The following is a 15,142-nucleotide window of genomic DNA, read 5'->3' as shown; positions in this document are numbered from 1 at the left end:
ATGCCGGTGATGAAGGGCCTCCTGGCCCCCCAGAACACCTTTCTGGACACCATCGCGACACGCTTTGATGGCACCCGTAAGTACAATGGAAACACCGTGAGGATGATTACTTGTAGTTTTTTATGTTCTTTACTCTTACTTTGTCAAAATAAGTACAAACTATGGCTTCCTGTGGCCTAGTGGTTAAAGTTGCTGAATATGTAATTGCTGCGTCGCCAGTTTGAGTCCAACTGGGAACTTTTGTTGCATGACATCCCCCCTTTCTCTCTCCCCTCATTTCCTCTCAGATCTCTTGTGTATCCTGTCTAATGAAGGGAAAAGATACTTTAAAAAAGTAACAACAAAATCATTAAGGATCTTTTGGCAGTTAAAGGATGGTTGCGACCACAGGAAGTAAGAAAGACTTGCTGGTTGCAACATGCTTGGTGTTTTCTCAGTGCGGGAGCCACTGCCAGACACATATTCATTTCTTTTTATCACCTACTTGCACTTGAATATAAGCAAGATACATCTGTTCTCAGGTCAGTTTCTGATGCTCTGTATCTGAACCAGAAAAAATCCACAACACTGACTGTCTTCAGCAGCATCTGCTCCTGGTCGCAGTGGGATGTAGAGAAAAGTTTGTTTGCACTTTTACAGTAAAGACACGAGCAGAATATTGACCTTCAGAAATCATGTTGTCTTTTCACATTTGTTTCACACAGTTAGCTTCAAACTAGCAGCACTGCTATTTCTGCTTGGCTTGTGTCTCTTGTTTTTTACCTTGTGCCACCTCAGGGGAGGTTGTGGCTCGTTGTAAACAAATACCGTGGGGACGTCTGTGTTTGTTCACTTGTCGATTCAGCCTGTCCTCCGTCAGCCAGTTGCAGCGGCCTGAATGAAAAGCTGTCTCGCAGTTATTCACCGAGCTGGGTCTCAGTTTGACTTGGGGAAATAAACACAGTGAAATGGGTGACATTGCTGTGTAATTGAGGTGTAGGGTATGCAATTATAGCTTTGACTTGTGAGTCAGGCATCCTAATGAGGTGTTAGAGGATCTCTCAAGAGCTTAAAGTACTCTGATATGTTGCTCATCAGGAATTGTTCACACCTCTGAGCATGGACTGTAGTTTAAAATACAAATTAGGAGGTTTGTGGGATGAGAATATACGCACATTGAATCTAGACATGATGTGTGTAGCACATAGTTCAGCTGGAGGACCAGGGGTCGTGCCCCCATGTTGCATCTGCCCTGCTGAAGAGTCCTTGAGCTGAACACGGACTTCCTGCCGACTCCAGAGGGCTGCTCTCTGGTTGAACGTCCTCTCTGACGCCTCTGTGTGCGGGAGCTAGAGGCAAAGAAACACTTCCCTTTCGGGCTCAGTGTCTTTTTTTTATGTGTAACACCATTTTTCATAGTTATCAGTTAAGTACCATTAAAAGCAGAAAGAAAAACCTTCCTGATCTACCATTTTCTATTCTGTTGTTATGCTGTTTATTCAGTCCTGCAGCATTATTGCGGCTCTGGACAGGACAGCTGAGCCCACATCCACCACTTCCCGGCAAATTTGCACTGCAACAAATTATTTTGTATTTTCAGCATTCATGGTGACCACTTCGTATTGGCTTTACTTCAGTGTAGCAGGGTGTTTATTCTCTCTCCTGCGTGCTTGTGAATAAGCAACCAAATAATGGCCATCTAGAGCAACAGACAGACAGCAGGATACAACGTCTTTGCAGCTACATGCCAGTTTTTGCCACTTCCAAGCCATTCCCAAAGCCACCATAAGGCTGTGGCTCCTAGAGGAGTGGCAGCGTGCCCACGACTCAAAATAGATCCTTTCCTGTTTCCGGGGCAACAGGGTCCCGCCACTTGACATGGATGATGCTTGAAGACTTTGGTCTTTGAGAAAAAGATGGTCCGCAAAAAAAGTCAAGGACTGTTAGAATGCAGCTGGTCTCTTGTTTGAGAAAAGCACATCTTAGAACAAGTGGCATTGTGGGTCATGCAGCTGCGATTCCTTTGAAGTATCACCTCAAAGTGCCTTCAACCTGCTGCAGCTAAACGAGGATTTCCATTTTTTTGTCCGAAAACAGTTTGGCTCTTAATACAGTATATTCCTAAAACTCTGATAAAATACAGTAAAATGTCACTTGTTTGACCTTGACTGTGCAGAATGATGACCGAGCAGAGTTTGACAGCAAAACTGTTTTCGCATTAACCCTTTAAAAAGAGGGGAAGTTTCTCTGGAAACTGAACTTTCTTTGTGGAAAAACAGTGTTAGACAAAAAATGTCTAAAACATAGTGCAAGGCATGAATTTTAAGTGTTACCAGCTAGCCATAGAGTGTGAGTACATATTCCCAAAATATACTGTCAGTCATTTCCACAAGCTTTCTGCAATGTTCATTATTTAATACAGGCTTTAAATTTGAATTTTAATCAAGTATTAATTACGCCAAATTAAATCCAACATAGCCCTCACCTCATCTGCTATTTACAGTAAGTGCAATTTAAATCAGATAATTATTTATGTAAACATCATTATGTTACATTTTTTTTTTTTATCCAGGATGCCCATATAATTACTCAGATTGCTTCCTCTGTGCAAAACAAGACCACACTGTTTGCCTTTGTGCAAACATAACCACGGGTCTGCTCTGCTGGGACGAATAATGGAGCATTTTGGTTTTAAAAGCGTGACATCTGGCTCCCAGTCATTATCTATTGTGCAGCTTCATATTCCAGTTTTTCGTACCATCAGGTGGTTTCAGTATAATTTCTCCAGTCTGTGGCTCTGAGTGAGAGTTATATTCACAAACATTGATTGCACTGTGCTTGACCTTAGGAATAACACCTACAAACACCGAAAGCAATTTCAGGTTGATTTTAATTTAACAATTTCTGGATGGAGGAAATAAGTCGTCTGTAACATATAGACTCCCAACACAATAAATGAAATGTCAGAACAGGTTAAGTCAGTAACCTTTGTCACTGCACAGCACAAAATCTGACTCATGGCAATGTCAGTGTTCCTGTTCCCCAAAGGAAAAATGTGTGCATGTGTGTGTTTGTATGAGAGTATTTGCGTGCCTGGGCTCAGGGCTTTGTGTTTGTCATGTGTTTGTATGTGTAGTATGCTGATTTTGCACATATGTCTGTATGTTTGTGACAATCATCTATTGATCTCAGAAGGCAAATTTGCAAGAGGTCAAAGGTCAGGGTCAGGTTATAGAACAGCACTTCTGGAGCTGTGTTTTGCTCCAGGGCACATCAGCAGGGCAGGTGTTTGTTGCCACATAGGCTAAAACCCAGACCTACCAGTTTCCTACTTGCAACACCAAAGTGCTGCGCACATCATGTGTGTTTGTGTGTTACAGCATACACGCCTGTCCTTTACACCCAGCCGCACCTCCCCCAGCTCCTTTACATGACCTGCCTGGCGGCGTTTTCACATTGACAGCAGCGCTCACCCTGTGGGGCAGTGTAACCATAGGGCAGCTGCAGGCAGAGATAAGAGCCGGGTTTATTTTTCCCCTAAACACTTTTCTGTTAAAAGGCAACCAAGGAACCAAAGGGGAGACAGGGAGGACTGTCAGACTGAGCCTTGTGGAGCTCATTGTTACTCAGCTGATGAACAGGTCTTCACAGGCAGCTGCAAAGGCCAGAACACAGCAGACACAAGCCAGTGGATAGGTGAAGCTTGATCTAGACATTGATTTGTCATTGTCAAAGTCTTTTCTTTGATGCTGAGATCATCCAGTTATTGCAGGATTGGTAGTTTGGTTCATGGCTCCCCCTAAATATGTTTTTTTTTTTTCTTGTAGTAAGACTAAAATCTAAATCTGCTCCTGATGTGCAGGTCTGTACCTTACACAGCAGCTCCGCCTCCGTTGGTGTGTGAATGTAGGTGGGAGTGGGTGTGAGGCTTTGCAAAGCACTTTGCACCATTCTCAGGATATAGGTGCTGCATAACTGCAGCCCTTTTACCATTGAAATCATCCACACAAGAGCACAGATACTTTTGCCTAACAAGCTCTAAATAATCACTGTCAGTGTGTGTCATTTAAAAGTCTGGAAAATGCTCAGGTTAATCACTGATATCAACATAAACAAGTGATTGATGATCTTTACCAGATCGTTGACCTTTTCCCCTGAAAGTCCACTTCTCCTTGCGTTCTCACCCATCTGCCCCAAAAAGTAATTATATGCTACTGGATGGTAATTAGCTGCTGATGCCAAGGCCAAGACTAATGGGCTTCATCAGTCTTTTATACACTGAGGAACTTGTGCAACATGGACATGATGCAGGCTGCTTGTTGCTAGCAGTAGCATGTAGTGTTATCATGTCAGATTACAGTTGTAGCGAGTCAGCACAGATGTGTAATTAAGGAAGCTGGCGCAGCGGAGCGGCCACTCGAAGCAATATCCCTGAGAGGATTACAGCCTAAGAATTGAGGCATTGTCACAATCACACACACACACGCAGAAATCATGTGGGTGCTCGACTGCTTGTTTACAAAGTTACCAGAGAAGAAATAAGTATGCAATTGTAGAAGCTGAAGTGAATGAAGTGAAAGAGAAGTGTTTTTTCAATCCCAGTAAAGGTTAGCTTAGCACAAAAGACGCCTAACAGCACCTCTAACGCTCATTTATTAATGTGCTATTTCTTGTTTGTTTAATGCATGTGCGTTTTATGGGAACTCTGTACAGATACAGCTTTTTACCCCTGTTTCCAGTCTTTATGTAAAGCTAAGCAGCAGCCGACTCCAGCTTCATATTTATCAGAGTATCAGTCACAGTGGCATCAGTCTTCTTATCTCATCTCAGCCCAAGAAAGTAAATAAAAGCATTTCCCCAAATGTTCCTTCAAATGCACTTTACTCAGACTAAAAACTGAATGGCATCTGACTTAAATCCTCTGAGGAAAACCTTGGAGTTTCAAACATCCCAGCTTGAATGAAACTTCTCTGAATCATGCAGATATCTTCAATGACTAATCTAATCCATGGCGAGAAGCAGTTTTCATAGCTCCAAACGCAGCATAAAAGTTTTTTCCTTCATGGCTCGGTGGTTTAAATACATCCTTATAAAGTGATTTATGACTACACCTGCCCTTGACCCATTTGAAGGACCGATTTAGGGATGCTGAGTAGAGATATACCTATTCTTAGGTAAATATTACATAAACCAGAGATGAATGCAGTTGCTCTCCAACACTTGCTGGCTTACTGAGCTGGGGTGTCAGGAATTTATAGCACATGAAAAAGAGGGCAAGTTTTTTTTTTTTTTTTTTTTTCTCAACAGGAGAGGCGATCGCATCCTGTTTAGCCATTGTTTCGAGGATGATTTATTTAGATGTGAAAAGACAGAGCCAGACTTTCACAACACTTTGTCCTCAAAGTTGTGGCTTTATGTCCAAAGAAAAAAACCTTATGAAGCCCACATTCACAACGATCTGTAGGAGACATATAGAACAGAAATACTTTTGCTTCCATATAGTGAAACCTGGAAATAGTAGCAAGACATAGCATAGGCAAAAAAACCCTCCTGTGCTTGTTGATGGATCCGACTAATGCCTGTCTCTTTCCATAATTCCACAGTGACAATTTAGTTGCTGCTCACTGCACACCCAAGAAAGGTTGTCACCACTCAGAAAAGACATCCCCTATAGACTGCTTTCCGCTCAGTCTGGCCAATTAAAGTGTTAGATTGTGAAAAGTGCGGTAGCAGCTGCTAATACTCCTCCTTCTTGGGCTCGCTCTCTGTGGAATCGGTAGAATTCGGAGCGGTCGGTCTGTCTGTCTGCGTGTTGCCTCTCTGCTTGGCATTCAAAAAAATCTTGAGTCTGATGTTTTCAGCTAAGCAGCAGAGCGAATCAGTCACTGTGGGGTGAGGGTTGATGCCTCAGTGCTGACTTTAGCGAATAATTAGCGAATGCAAATGCACAGATATTTCCTTAAGTATGTAATTACACCTAATCCAAAATATAGATAAGTGTGGGGGGGCTTTAATCCAGTGATTCCCGACCAAGTGTACTTGAACCCCTTGAGGCATGTATGCAGTAAATAGGGGCTATAGGAGTGTATAGTATAGGAGAATAGGAGTGGCTCAGCTAATTTTAAAAGAAGAGAAATTCTGATTTGATAAAACAGTATGTTCACATATTTTTTATTTAAGAGGAAAATTAACACCCAAATGCAAATTAGCTTAATGATCTTCAGCACATTTATTTCTACAATAACCAATAGCCTTCCAGACTATTGGTTATTGTGGTGATGGATAAGTGTCTGAAATATTCTGCTTTTATTACACTACAAATGTTAGTAGTACGAATGGAAACTTGCCCAAAAAACAAACAAAAAACACAGATCAAGCCCAAACAGCAATTCCAGGATCACTGACTTATATGAATTCCCTTGTGCAGCCACAGATCCACCCCAGCCACTGTGCTGAAATACTTTTCCACAACCATAAAGTCAAAGGGGTATGATGAAAGGGTACTTTTGGGCCCATTTGAAAGGGAGTACGTCAGACAAAAAAAAGTGGTTGGGGTCAGTGTCTGTTAGGCTGCATTTCACTCATCAAAAAAAAAAAAATAATAAAGTGGAAGTCAGTGGAAATCCCTCCATTAGTTTTTGTTTTTTAAATCTTGTTTTAGCACCACTGAGTGCGCTGTCTTGTATTTGCCTTTGAAATGTTAAAGAGAAAAATGAAGAGCTACTGCTTTTCATGTACTGCATTTCAAAGTTCCTTCCACTGGTAGTTCTGGCAGACATAGCCAAATTGTTTGTCTAACAAAGACACCACACTGCAGCAAGAACCTGCTTTAGCTCATCAAGGTCACATCCTTCTAGCAACCCAGGGAAAATGTGACGTCAAACTACAGTATACCTATCACCAAGATTAATATATGTAGGTATGCAGAACCAGTGTACAGTCTGTCAGTGCTGCAGCCTGAAAATACTGGGATGAGGTCCCAGAACAGAGATCTGGTGCTGTGTGTTTATGTCCTGCAGACACAACTAAACAAGACAGAGGTAGGAAACGGCACAGGGTGTTCGCCTGCTGCTGGAGAACTGTCCATGGTGCTGAAAGCTCGGTAGGAAACAATAAAGAGTTTGGTTTGCTGAGTGAGCAGCACAAGTACAGAGCATAGATCTGCATTATGCAGAATGATCCACATGATGTAAAGCCTGCTCACCAGATTTAATTCCTCCATTTTAATTTGACATTTAGATGTATGAATCTTCGTCAGGTCGTGGAGTTATATTGCATTTTTCTATCCAGAGCTTTACAGGCACTGCAGAATATCAATGGCTTGAGAAAAACATGCAATGCGCAGGTGAAGGAACATAAGTGGAAGGGGCACTGACCATATTCCAGCTTTTTATTGGATTTTGAAATTAGGTGCAATCCATTGTGGAGCCTGAATGAAGATTTAATATAAAGCCATTTTCAAAAACTAGAGTCACATGATGATTATATGAAAGTAATTCATGGGAAGAATAGTGAATTGTAGTAAAATAAGAGTTATGCTATGAAGTCATCATCAAATTAATTTTGCAAGGTATGAATTCTTACATCCATCCACAGCTGATTTAAACGTCATTTGCTTCTGATCATCTGTATTGTACATCACAATACTGTAAATACTGTTGCGTAATCAATCAGTTACCTTCATATTTCCATCCCATGCTTGTTGGGTTGAGTGGACAAGGGATCATTTAACAACTGATGTGACTGCGTGTAGTGTATTAATGAATAAGAAAATGTAATATACCCGTTTGTCATATAGGATCTGTGAAGGATTAAAATGGTCTTTGGAGCATTAGGTGTAGAGTTTCTTTACCTTGTATCTTTACTTCAATCACTTTTTTTTCTGAAGGTAAAATGGAGCATGGTTTAAGCTCAGTCATTCTTAAATCTGACGCCTCTTCTCATTCCTTCAAATTCACATTTATATTTATATTCGTGTGGCTCTTTCCCACTCACCTGCACTCCTCTATTATCCAATCAGTTTTTAAATTCAAGGGTCAAGTCTTTTATGGGCTTACATCATCCAGTGAAGTAAGCGTAGCGTTACTTGGGAATCAATCACTCACCTCTGTGCTCTTTTTATTCCCCAGTCAGCTCTTTTTATATCTTACCATCTGCAGCCCACGACGCCGATTCCCTTCACAGCCCACAACAGTAGTTCTAACAACCACAGCAGCGTAACTTAGTTCACGACAACGGCCTGGGGAAATTAATTTAGCCTGAAATTGAGTCTACACCAAAGTCTGATTCATGTTTACTTTGTACTTGTAAACTAGTGTTGCATTAAACCTGCAAAGCTTTGACACAAGTTCAAAGAGCTAAACAGTCTTTGGTTCTACAAAGAGACAAACTATGTACCAGACTTAAGACTTCAACATGATGCACCCGGCTGTTCTTTCCATGTCGCCCTCACAGACAGTAATTTCCTGCTGGGTAACGCCCAGGGCCACCGCGGCTACCCTATCGTCTACTGCTCAGATGGCTTCTGTGAACTGACGGGCTTCACAAGAACTGAGGTGATGCAGAAGAACTGCAGCTGCCGCTTCCTGTACGGGACAGACACCAGCGAGCACGTGGCCCAGCAGATGGAGAAGGCTCTGGAGGGCCGAGAGGAGTACCAGGCCGAGGTCCACTTCTACAAGAAGAACGGTGGGTGCACAGCAGAGAGGGAAAAGGAGGGAAAACCAGTGTGTTCATACATAACCTTCAGATCTCAGTGTGTAGTTTAAATCATTAAAAATCCAAGGTTATGGAGCAATTAACATTCCTGTCATATTTGGTTCAGATGATCTTTTATCAGCTGGGGAAATGAAAAGACTTTCCTTTTCCCTAGATTCTGTTCTGCTCTGATCAAGCTGTGATCATCTGTTCAGTTTTCAAAGCGACATTTAAGTTCTTTTTTTTTTTTGTTCTCAACATCGTGAAGTGCACATTTATTTTTAGATGAGAGCTGAACATTTTGGCTGAATTATGGATCTCCACAGCGATGTAGAATTTTAAATACAGCAGAGCAATACATGCTCTTTTGTAGAGTCAGTGCTCATTATTATTAATACAAAACCATCAGATTGAGTTAAGTTCAAAATGTGCCACAAGGAGTAAATGTGTGGTGGAATAACAAGTTTCAACTCATTTTCTAACTCACATTTCAAAAGCTACTAAAAAAGTACAGTATATACCGCCTGTGTAAAGTGTGGGGTAGCTTAAATCCTGAATTTGACTCATTCCCTCTGACTTGTAGCTAATTCTGCTGACAGTCTTGAAAAAGTCTTGAAGTGTTTAAGCCTCTCTGATTGGCACACAGGATTATGTTTCTTCAACAGAAACCCAAACCTGCTGCAGCCTCAGAGTGTGTGAACCACTAATTACTCTGATGGATCGCCAAGTCTGCACTGCAGATGAAAAAGGCTTTTCTTTATTATCTTCTTGTTCTTTTTCCCAGTACAGTTAGTAGGTAACAGAAAGGCAATGCAAAGGAAAGCTAGTTGTGGTGTCACTGGTTCAAATTACTTCATAGTGTAAAGTGCTGGACAGTTAAATATGCAAAAACTACAATCATATGAAGACATTTTGATCCATAACTGAGTTCTAAAAACCTTATTTTGCAGCAAGTGCAGTGAGAATAACAATAACGATATAATGTAGCAGCAGAGACAGTGAAAGAGAAAGAGAAGTGGTACTTTTTTAAACATAGACTCTAAATGGCGGATATATTTCATGATAAAGCTTGAGACTAAAGGATTTCAGTAGACACACACACACACACCATCCTGAGTGTGCGCCTGCTGTTTGCAAGCACAAAACACACACAAATAGTTTCTCTCCTGTTGTATTTACACCCACAGCCTTGTGCTAAAACACCATCGTCTACACTTTCTTCTTCTCTCCCCTTGTCTATGCCCAACACACAGAAACACACATACACAAGCACACTGGGGGATGCTATAAGAGATGTGAAACATCTGTTTGGTGGCAGAGCACAGTTTCTGCAGAGTTGCTAATGAGCGTACTGGGTTATAGCAAGGTCTTGGATCTATGGTGCTCCTTCACTGCCTGACTCGTTATAACCAACCCTCTGACTTGCTCTTTCTCTTTGTGCACAATGCTCCAGAACATGATCCATATCTAATTTGAGGTATATTTTTAGAAAGGCTATGTCATACTTGACAAGAAGCCACAGTTCAGACGAAGTGAGAACTGACATGACACAAGAAATCAAAGGCCTTGGCATGAAAAACTGAAATCTTTAAAGGAAATACATTTACAAGGGTGGGGCCAGATTGGTGGCACAGGCTCCCCCTGGAATGATTGCTAACAGTGCCAGAGTCAGAAGGTGACAGGCAGTTGGCCTGTTAGTGCAATGGATGGATTACTGAACAGGTCTGCTAAGCACAGGCCCAGGGCTCACAAACCAGAGCCAGAGCCTCGGTATGAAGATGTGACAGTTAATACTTCTTGTTGGGGGATGGGGGCTCTACATGTCTGCGGCCCATTGTTTCATAAGCCGTACATGGATGTAAGCAGTTTATAGTAACAGCAGCTTAGTATAGTTTTATATCACACTCTTTTTAAGTTTAATTGGTATTCATTTATTACAGTGAATAAACACAGTGTCCAGTTAATTATTGTCAGGAATGAGGACTTTAAACTTCAGTTTTAACTCAATGATTCTTAACTAATTTCTTTAAAACTGTGCCCCTGTCTGCCTTTATCCTTTAAGATTCTAAACCTGCCCCTGTAAATTTGCACTGGAAGTTTCTGTTGAGGATTTGCCTTCATACATCAAATAAGGAGGAAAAAACTAAACGAACATTTGTGGTTTTGCCCCAGGTACGGCCTTCTGGTGTCTGCTGGACATTGTGCCCATCAAGAATGAGAAAGGCGAAATGGTTCTCTTCCTCTTCTCATTCAAGGACATCACCGACACCTATGGGAAAGGCCACCACAACAGCAAGAAGGAGGGTAGGCCACAAGCCCTGTTTACAAAAACTCCTCTTATTTGCTTACTTTGAGCATGATTTATGAGTGGGCCATCCTCTGGCCCCCAGCTTTCATTTTCTCCGTGCGCTCTTGTTCATCACTGTCACATTCTACCCTGCAGTTTTGTTTGGGCTGGCATTCGTTCATTGAACTCAGACAATGTTTTCCAATGGGGACTTTGATTTGGGCAGCGGTGTGTCTTCAAGTGGAACCTGGAAACAGTCTGCGGCAAATACCAATCACTCTGCCATGGGAAATAGACACAGTTATTTTGTTATATTGCTATGGAATGAAAGTCAAGTACACATCATTTGTGTCTTGTGTAAATATAACAGGAAAAATTATTCAACTCAAACAAGCGTCAGAGTCCAGGCGTTGCAGTAGATGACACGATGCTCTCCTCAGGTGTACATTGTCTCCAGCCCCCACCAAATTCCTTGTGACACAGCCTTGTGATCTAATTTACACACGCTGATCTGAGCGACTGTGCGTCAGTTTCAGATGACAAGAGGTGCAGGAGGAAGAGCAGCTCTCACTTCAGCAAGGCCAGGAAGCGTGGACGCACCATGTTGTACCAGCTGACCAGTCACTTCTCCAGGGGAGGCAAAGGAGAGGTCAACTTGAGTGGCGTGAGTACTTCTACTACTCTCACATACTTCCTGATTGGCTGGTATTCTTGTGATATTCTTGTATTTTCATGTGTTCTCTGACAAACCGTCTAAGAAAACAAAGAATCAGGAGTTGCTCAGACATGCAGCGCCCTTGTTCTTGAGTTTGAATTATTAATGTTGATATCTAAAAGACGAGTTTTTAGGAAGACAATGTGAGGGAAGTCTTGACCCAGATTCCCAGAGTGTGTCTTATCTCAGTGGAAAATACATCAAATAGCTTTACTATTTTAAGGCTCCTGAAGGTTTTCAATCTTGCTTCTGTTGCATTTTTCTGCACTGAAACTGTAGTTTGGTGGCTTTTAACGGACAAACAGCAAGGTCGCTGTGGCAGCAGCAGTGGTTGCTGGGAGGTGGTTGTCACTGCTGGAGAGGTGTTTTTGGTCACAGGGGAAGCTGGATGCATCATCATTATCACTTTTTTGGGATTGTCTGGACATGCCAACACCTCCCCAGTAGCAGCTTGGAGATATAGGTCATTATGTCACCAGCATGTTCCCTTAAATTACTTTTACCCTTAGGTCCGAATGATGCTGCTGTGTCTAATGCCTCTACACAGAGCCATATATATTTACAACCTGTTGGATAATGTTTGTAAGATAAAACAGGCGTATTTTCACATGCTTTTCGAACCTTTTTCAGATAAGTGTGTCATTTTTCTTGAGCGGCTGCTTGCCTTCATCTGTCTTTCAAGTCTGCTTGTGTTTCAAGTGTCGCATAAGAGGCTGTTTGTTGTGGCGAAATAGACCTAGCTATGGTCTGTTTCATTGCCACTTGTCTCATTTCTGCAGAACAAAGGCCATCGTAGGCTTTGAATAATAAAGTCGTGCTACACTCCAAGCAATGTTATTCATGAGAGCAAGACCCTGTTTTGCTCTCAGATAGAAAGGGAAGCAGTTTTTTTTCTAGCGGAGCACCATTTTGAGATAATCCCTCTCCATCCCTGCAGAGGCTCAGTTACCAACTGGGTCTGTGCTCAAACCTGCCCTTCACAATGTGGCGTTTCATCCCATGGGGCGAAGAGCAATTCAGAACTTTTTAGGAGTAAATTGAAATAAAAATAAAGAAAAGTTGAAAACCTGTAAGACGTGTGACTGATTCAGGTTGTTAATATTAGCATTGGGAAATGAAAAAAAAACGTTTCTGGAGGAATTCACCTACCTGAAACTACCACTGCATAAAACTACAGCAGCTGTTCAGTTTAGCATCAAGATTGAGAAGCCCAATAAAATTTCACCGTCAAGTAGCACTCTCTGCAAAGTACCTCTACCGTTTTAACTGCATGCCCTTTATCTGACACCCATTTTTGAGCTTCCCTTCCTCCCTTAAGTGCTAAAACCTGCAAAAACACAATGAGAATCTGACATGAAACCTGGCATTTGGACACTTTGGACACTTATCTTTCAAACATGTTGTAATTTTCAAGTGAGTGGTCAAATGTTTTTGCCAGCTACAGATATGTGTGATTAGTTGTTTAAATCATACAAACATTGTCTTAGTTTTATATAAAATGAAGGATTTTGGGTTTTTGATTGTTGGTCAGACAAATTAAGCAATTTGAAATTGTCATCTTGGGCTCTGAGAAGTTGTGGTTTTTCATTTCAAATAAAAAAGAACCACAATTCATGCTTCAATTTTTCTGAAAAGGAAAATAGATAAATATCCTCACATGAACCTGTACGCATATGACCTACATCCTGTTAACGCCTCCAGAAACAAAAGCTCTACTGTTGCTTTCAGACCCAACCTGCAGGTGCCTTCCTAGGGAATCAATGCACTACACCTCCCCGCTGTCTGCCAAACCTCCTGCTGCCCTGCTTCACAATCCCACCTACTTACAGATGGCAGTGTTCACTGGCACCATGCATGCTCGCACCGTACACACACCTGTTCTAATAGGGCTCACACATGCACTTTCACGAAAACATTCACACATACATCAGGACAGACAGTAAATGATGGCTTGCCCTCTGAGGAGAGCGATGAAAACATATGGCAAAACGTCAATGGACTCAAAATTAGATGCACAGTATTTATCATTCAAATTTTATGCCAACAGTCTCAGCATGAGACTGTATTTTCACAAGAACGCAGTTTCTCTTTCTCGCTCACACACAGATATACAAAATATAGAAATATGAAATTTAACAATCAGTGTTAATGTGTTCACAGTCAGCTCTCTGTCTCTTCACACAACCAGGCAACCAGCAGATCAGTAAAATAGCAGCTGAGTTCAGAAACAAACAACTGGAAACTGTTAGGCAGTGTTCTAAAGCAGCACCATGGGAACACCATTTGCATTCGGCGACAGTTAGCTGGCTTAACTCTTCATTGTGGAAATAACTTAGTTTTTAAAAAAAGGGTTAAACTCGCTATAAAGGAAAAAAATAAAATAACATCTGAAAAAATGTATTCCGGTTGGAGAACTTGGCGTTTGGTAAGTAAGCCAATATAACACTGTATACTGTGGGGTCAACCACCACTCCAACTGTCACTGCTGTAAAATTAGTTAGCCAAGTCATTAGCATTCATAACGTTGCTATTTTTTTTTTTTTTTTTTTTTGAGACAGTTGTGGTAACCCTCTTTCTCTCTCTTCCCCATTCTTTTCCCATTTTTTTTTTTTTTTAGCTTTAACCACTCTTTCTCTGCTGCTCTTACACGTTTTCTCTCCCTCTCCATCTGTCTCTGTAACCTCTTCTCATCTTTTGGCTTCATCTCTCTGGATCCTGCTGTCTCTCCCCGTATTGCCTGTCACTCTGTCGCCTCCCCATTTTCTGCTACTTTTAAATTATATCTCCTCTTTCTCTCTTTATTCCCAAGAGCAGCTCAAATACTGATGCCCTCCATCCACTCCAACCTCCAGCACTTAATTTTTCATGAGTACAGTTTTAAAATACTTACTCTTAACTTGAGGACTTCCATTTTCTCCAGGTTTATTCTTGTACTTCTCTACATTTCAGAGGGAAAGATTAAATGACCCAAACCATATATAAAGAAGATAAATTAGCACCATCTCAACTGGCTACAGCATCAAAATGCTCCAAAAATAATAGAATTTATGATCCATTCAAAAATTCCAGTCCATTTTTCAGCATAATGAGTTATTCTGATACTCATAGGTATGTTTTGCTGACAATACTGATGAGAATTTGAATGCACTGTTTCTTCTTGTAATAGAGTATTTTTACATTGTGGCATAAGGATCAAAATACTTCTTCCAACACTGCCATCCTCCCTCTCTGACTATTACTATATTTTTCCCTTTATTTTTTTTCCATCTGTCGCCCCCTCCATCTTTCTTTCACTTTGTCTTTCTGTCTGTTTCTTTCTCTCTGTCTCTCAGTAGCAGTTAGCTAACAATGTGGTCCTCTGCCTCCACACCAAAACCAGCCAGATCTGCTCTGACTAGATCTCTATTTGTGGCCCATCAGCCTGCCATGCAGGGAAGAAAATGGGAGGGGGGGCCCTTTGCAGG

General features: G+C 41.5%; 1 protein-coding gene across 1 annotated transcript in view; it reads left to right on the top strand.

The window, feature by feature from the left end:
• kcnh4b (potassium voltage-gated channel, subfamily H (eag-related), member 4b) overlaps positions 1 to 15,142 on the top strand; it is a 30,653-nt gene continuing 15,511 nt past the window's right edge. The window contains exons 1-4 of the mRNA XM_041067051.1: positions 1 to 76; positions 8,434 to 8,667; positions 10,849 to 10,980; positions 11,500 to 11,627. Coding sequence (XP_040922985.1) covers positions 1 to 76; positions 8,434 to 8,667; positions 10,849 to 10,980; positions 11,500 to 11,627 — 570 coding nt within the window. The remainder of the gene's footprint in view (positions 77 to 8,433; positions 8,668 to 10,848; positions 10,981 to 11,499; positions 11,628 to 15,142) is intronic.

The sequence above is a fragment of the Toxotes jaculatrix genome, chromosome 21 (assembly GCF_017976425.1).
Source record: "Toxotes jaculatrix isolate fToxJac2 chromosome 21, fToxJac2.pri, whole genome shotgun sequence".
Lineage (NCBI taxonomy): Eukaryota > Metazoa > Chordata > Actinopteri > Toxotidae > Toxotes > Toxotes jaculatrix.
This window is presented reverse-complemented; position numbering and strand designations above follow the sequence as displayed.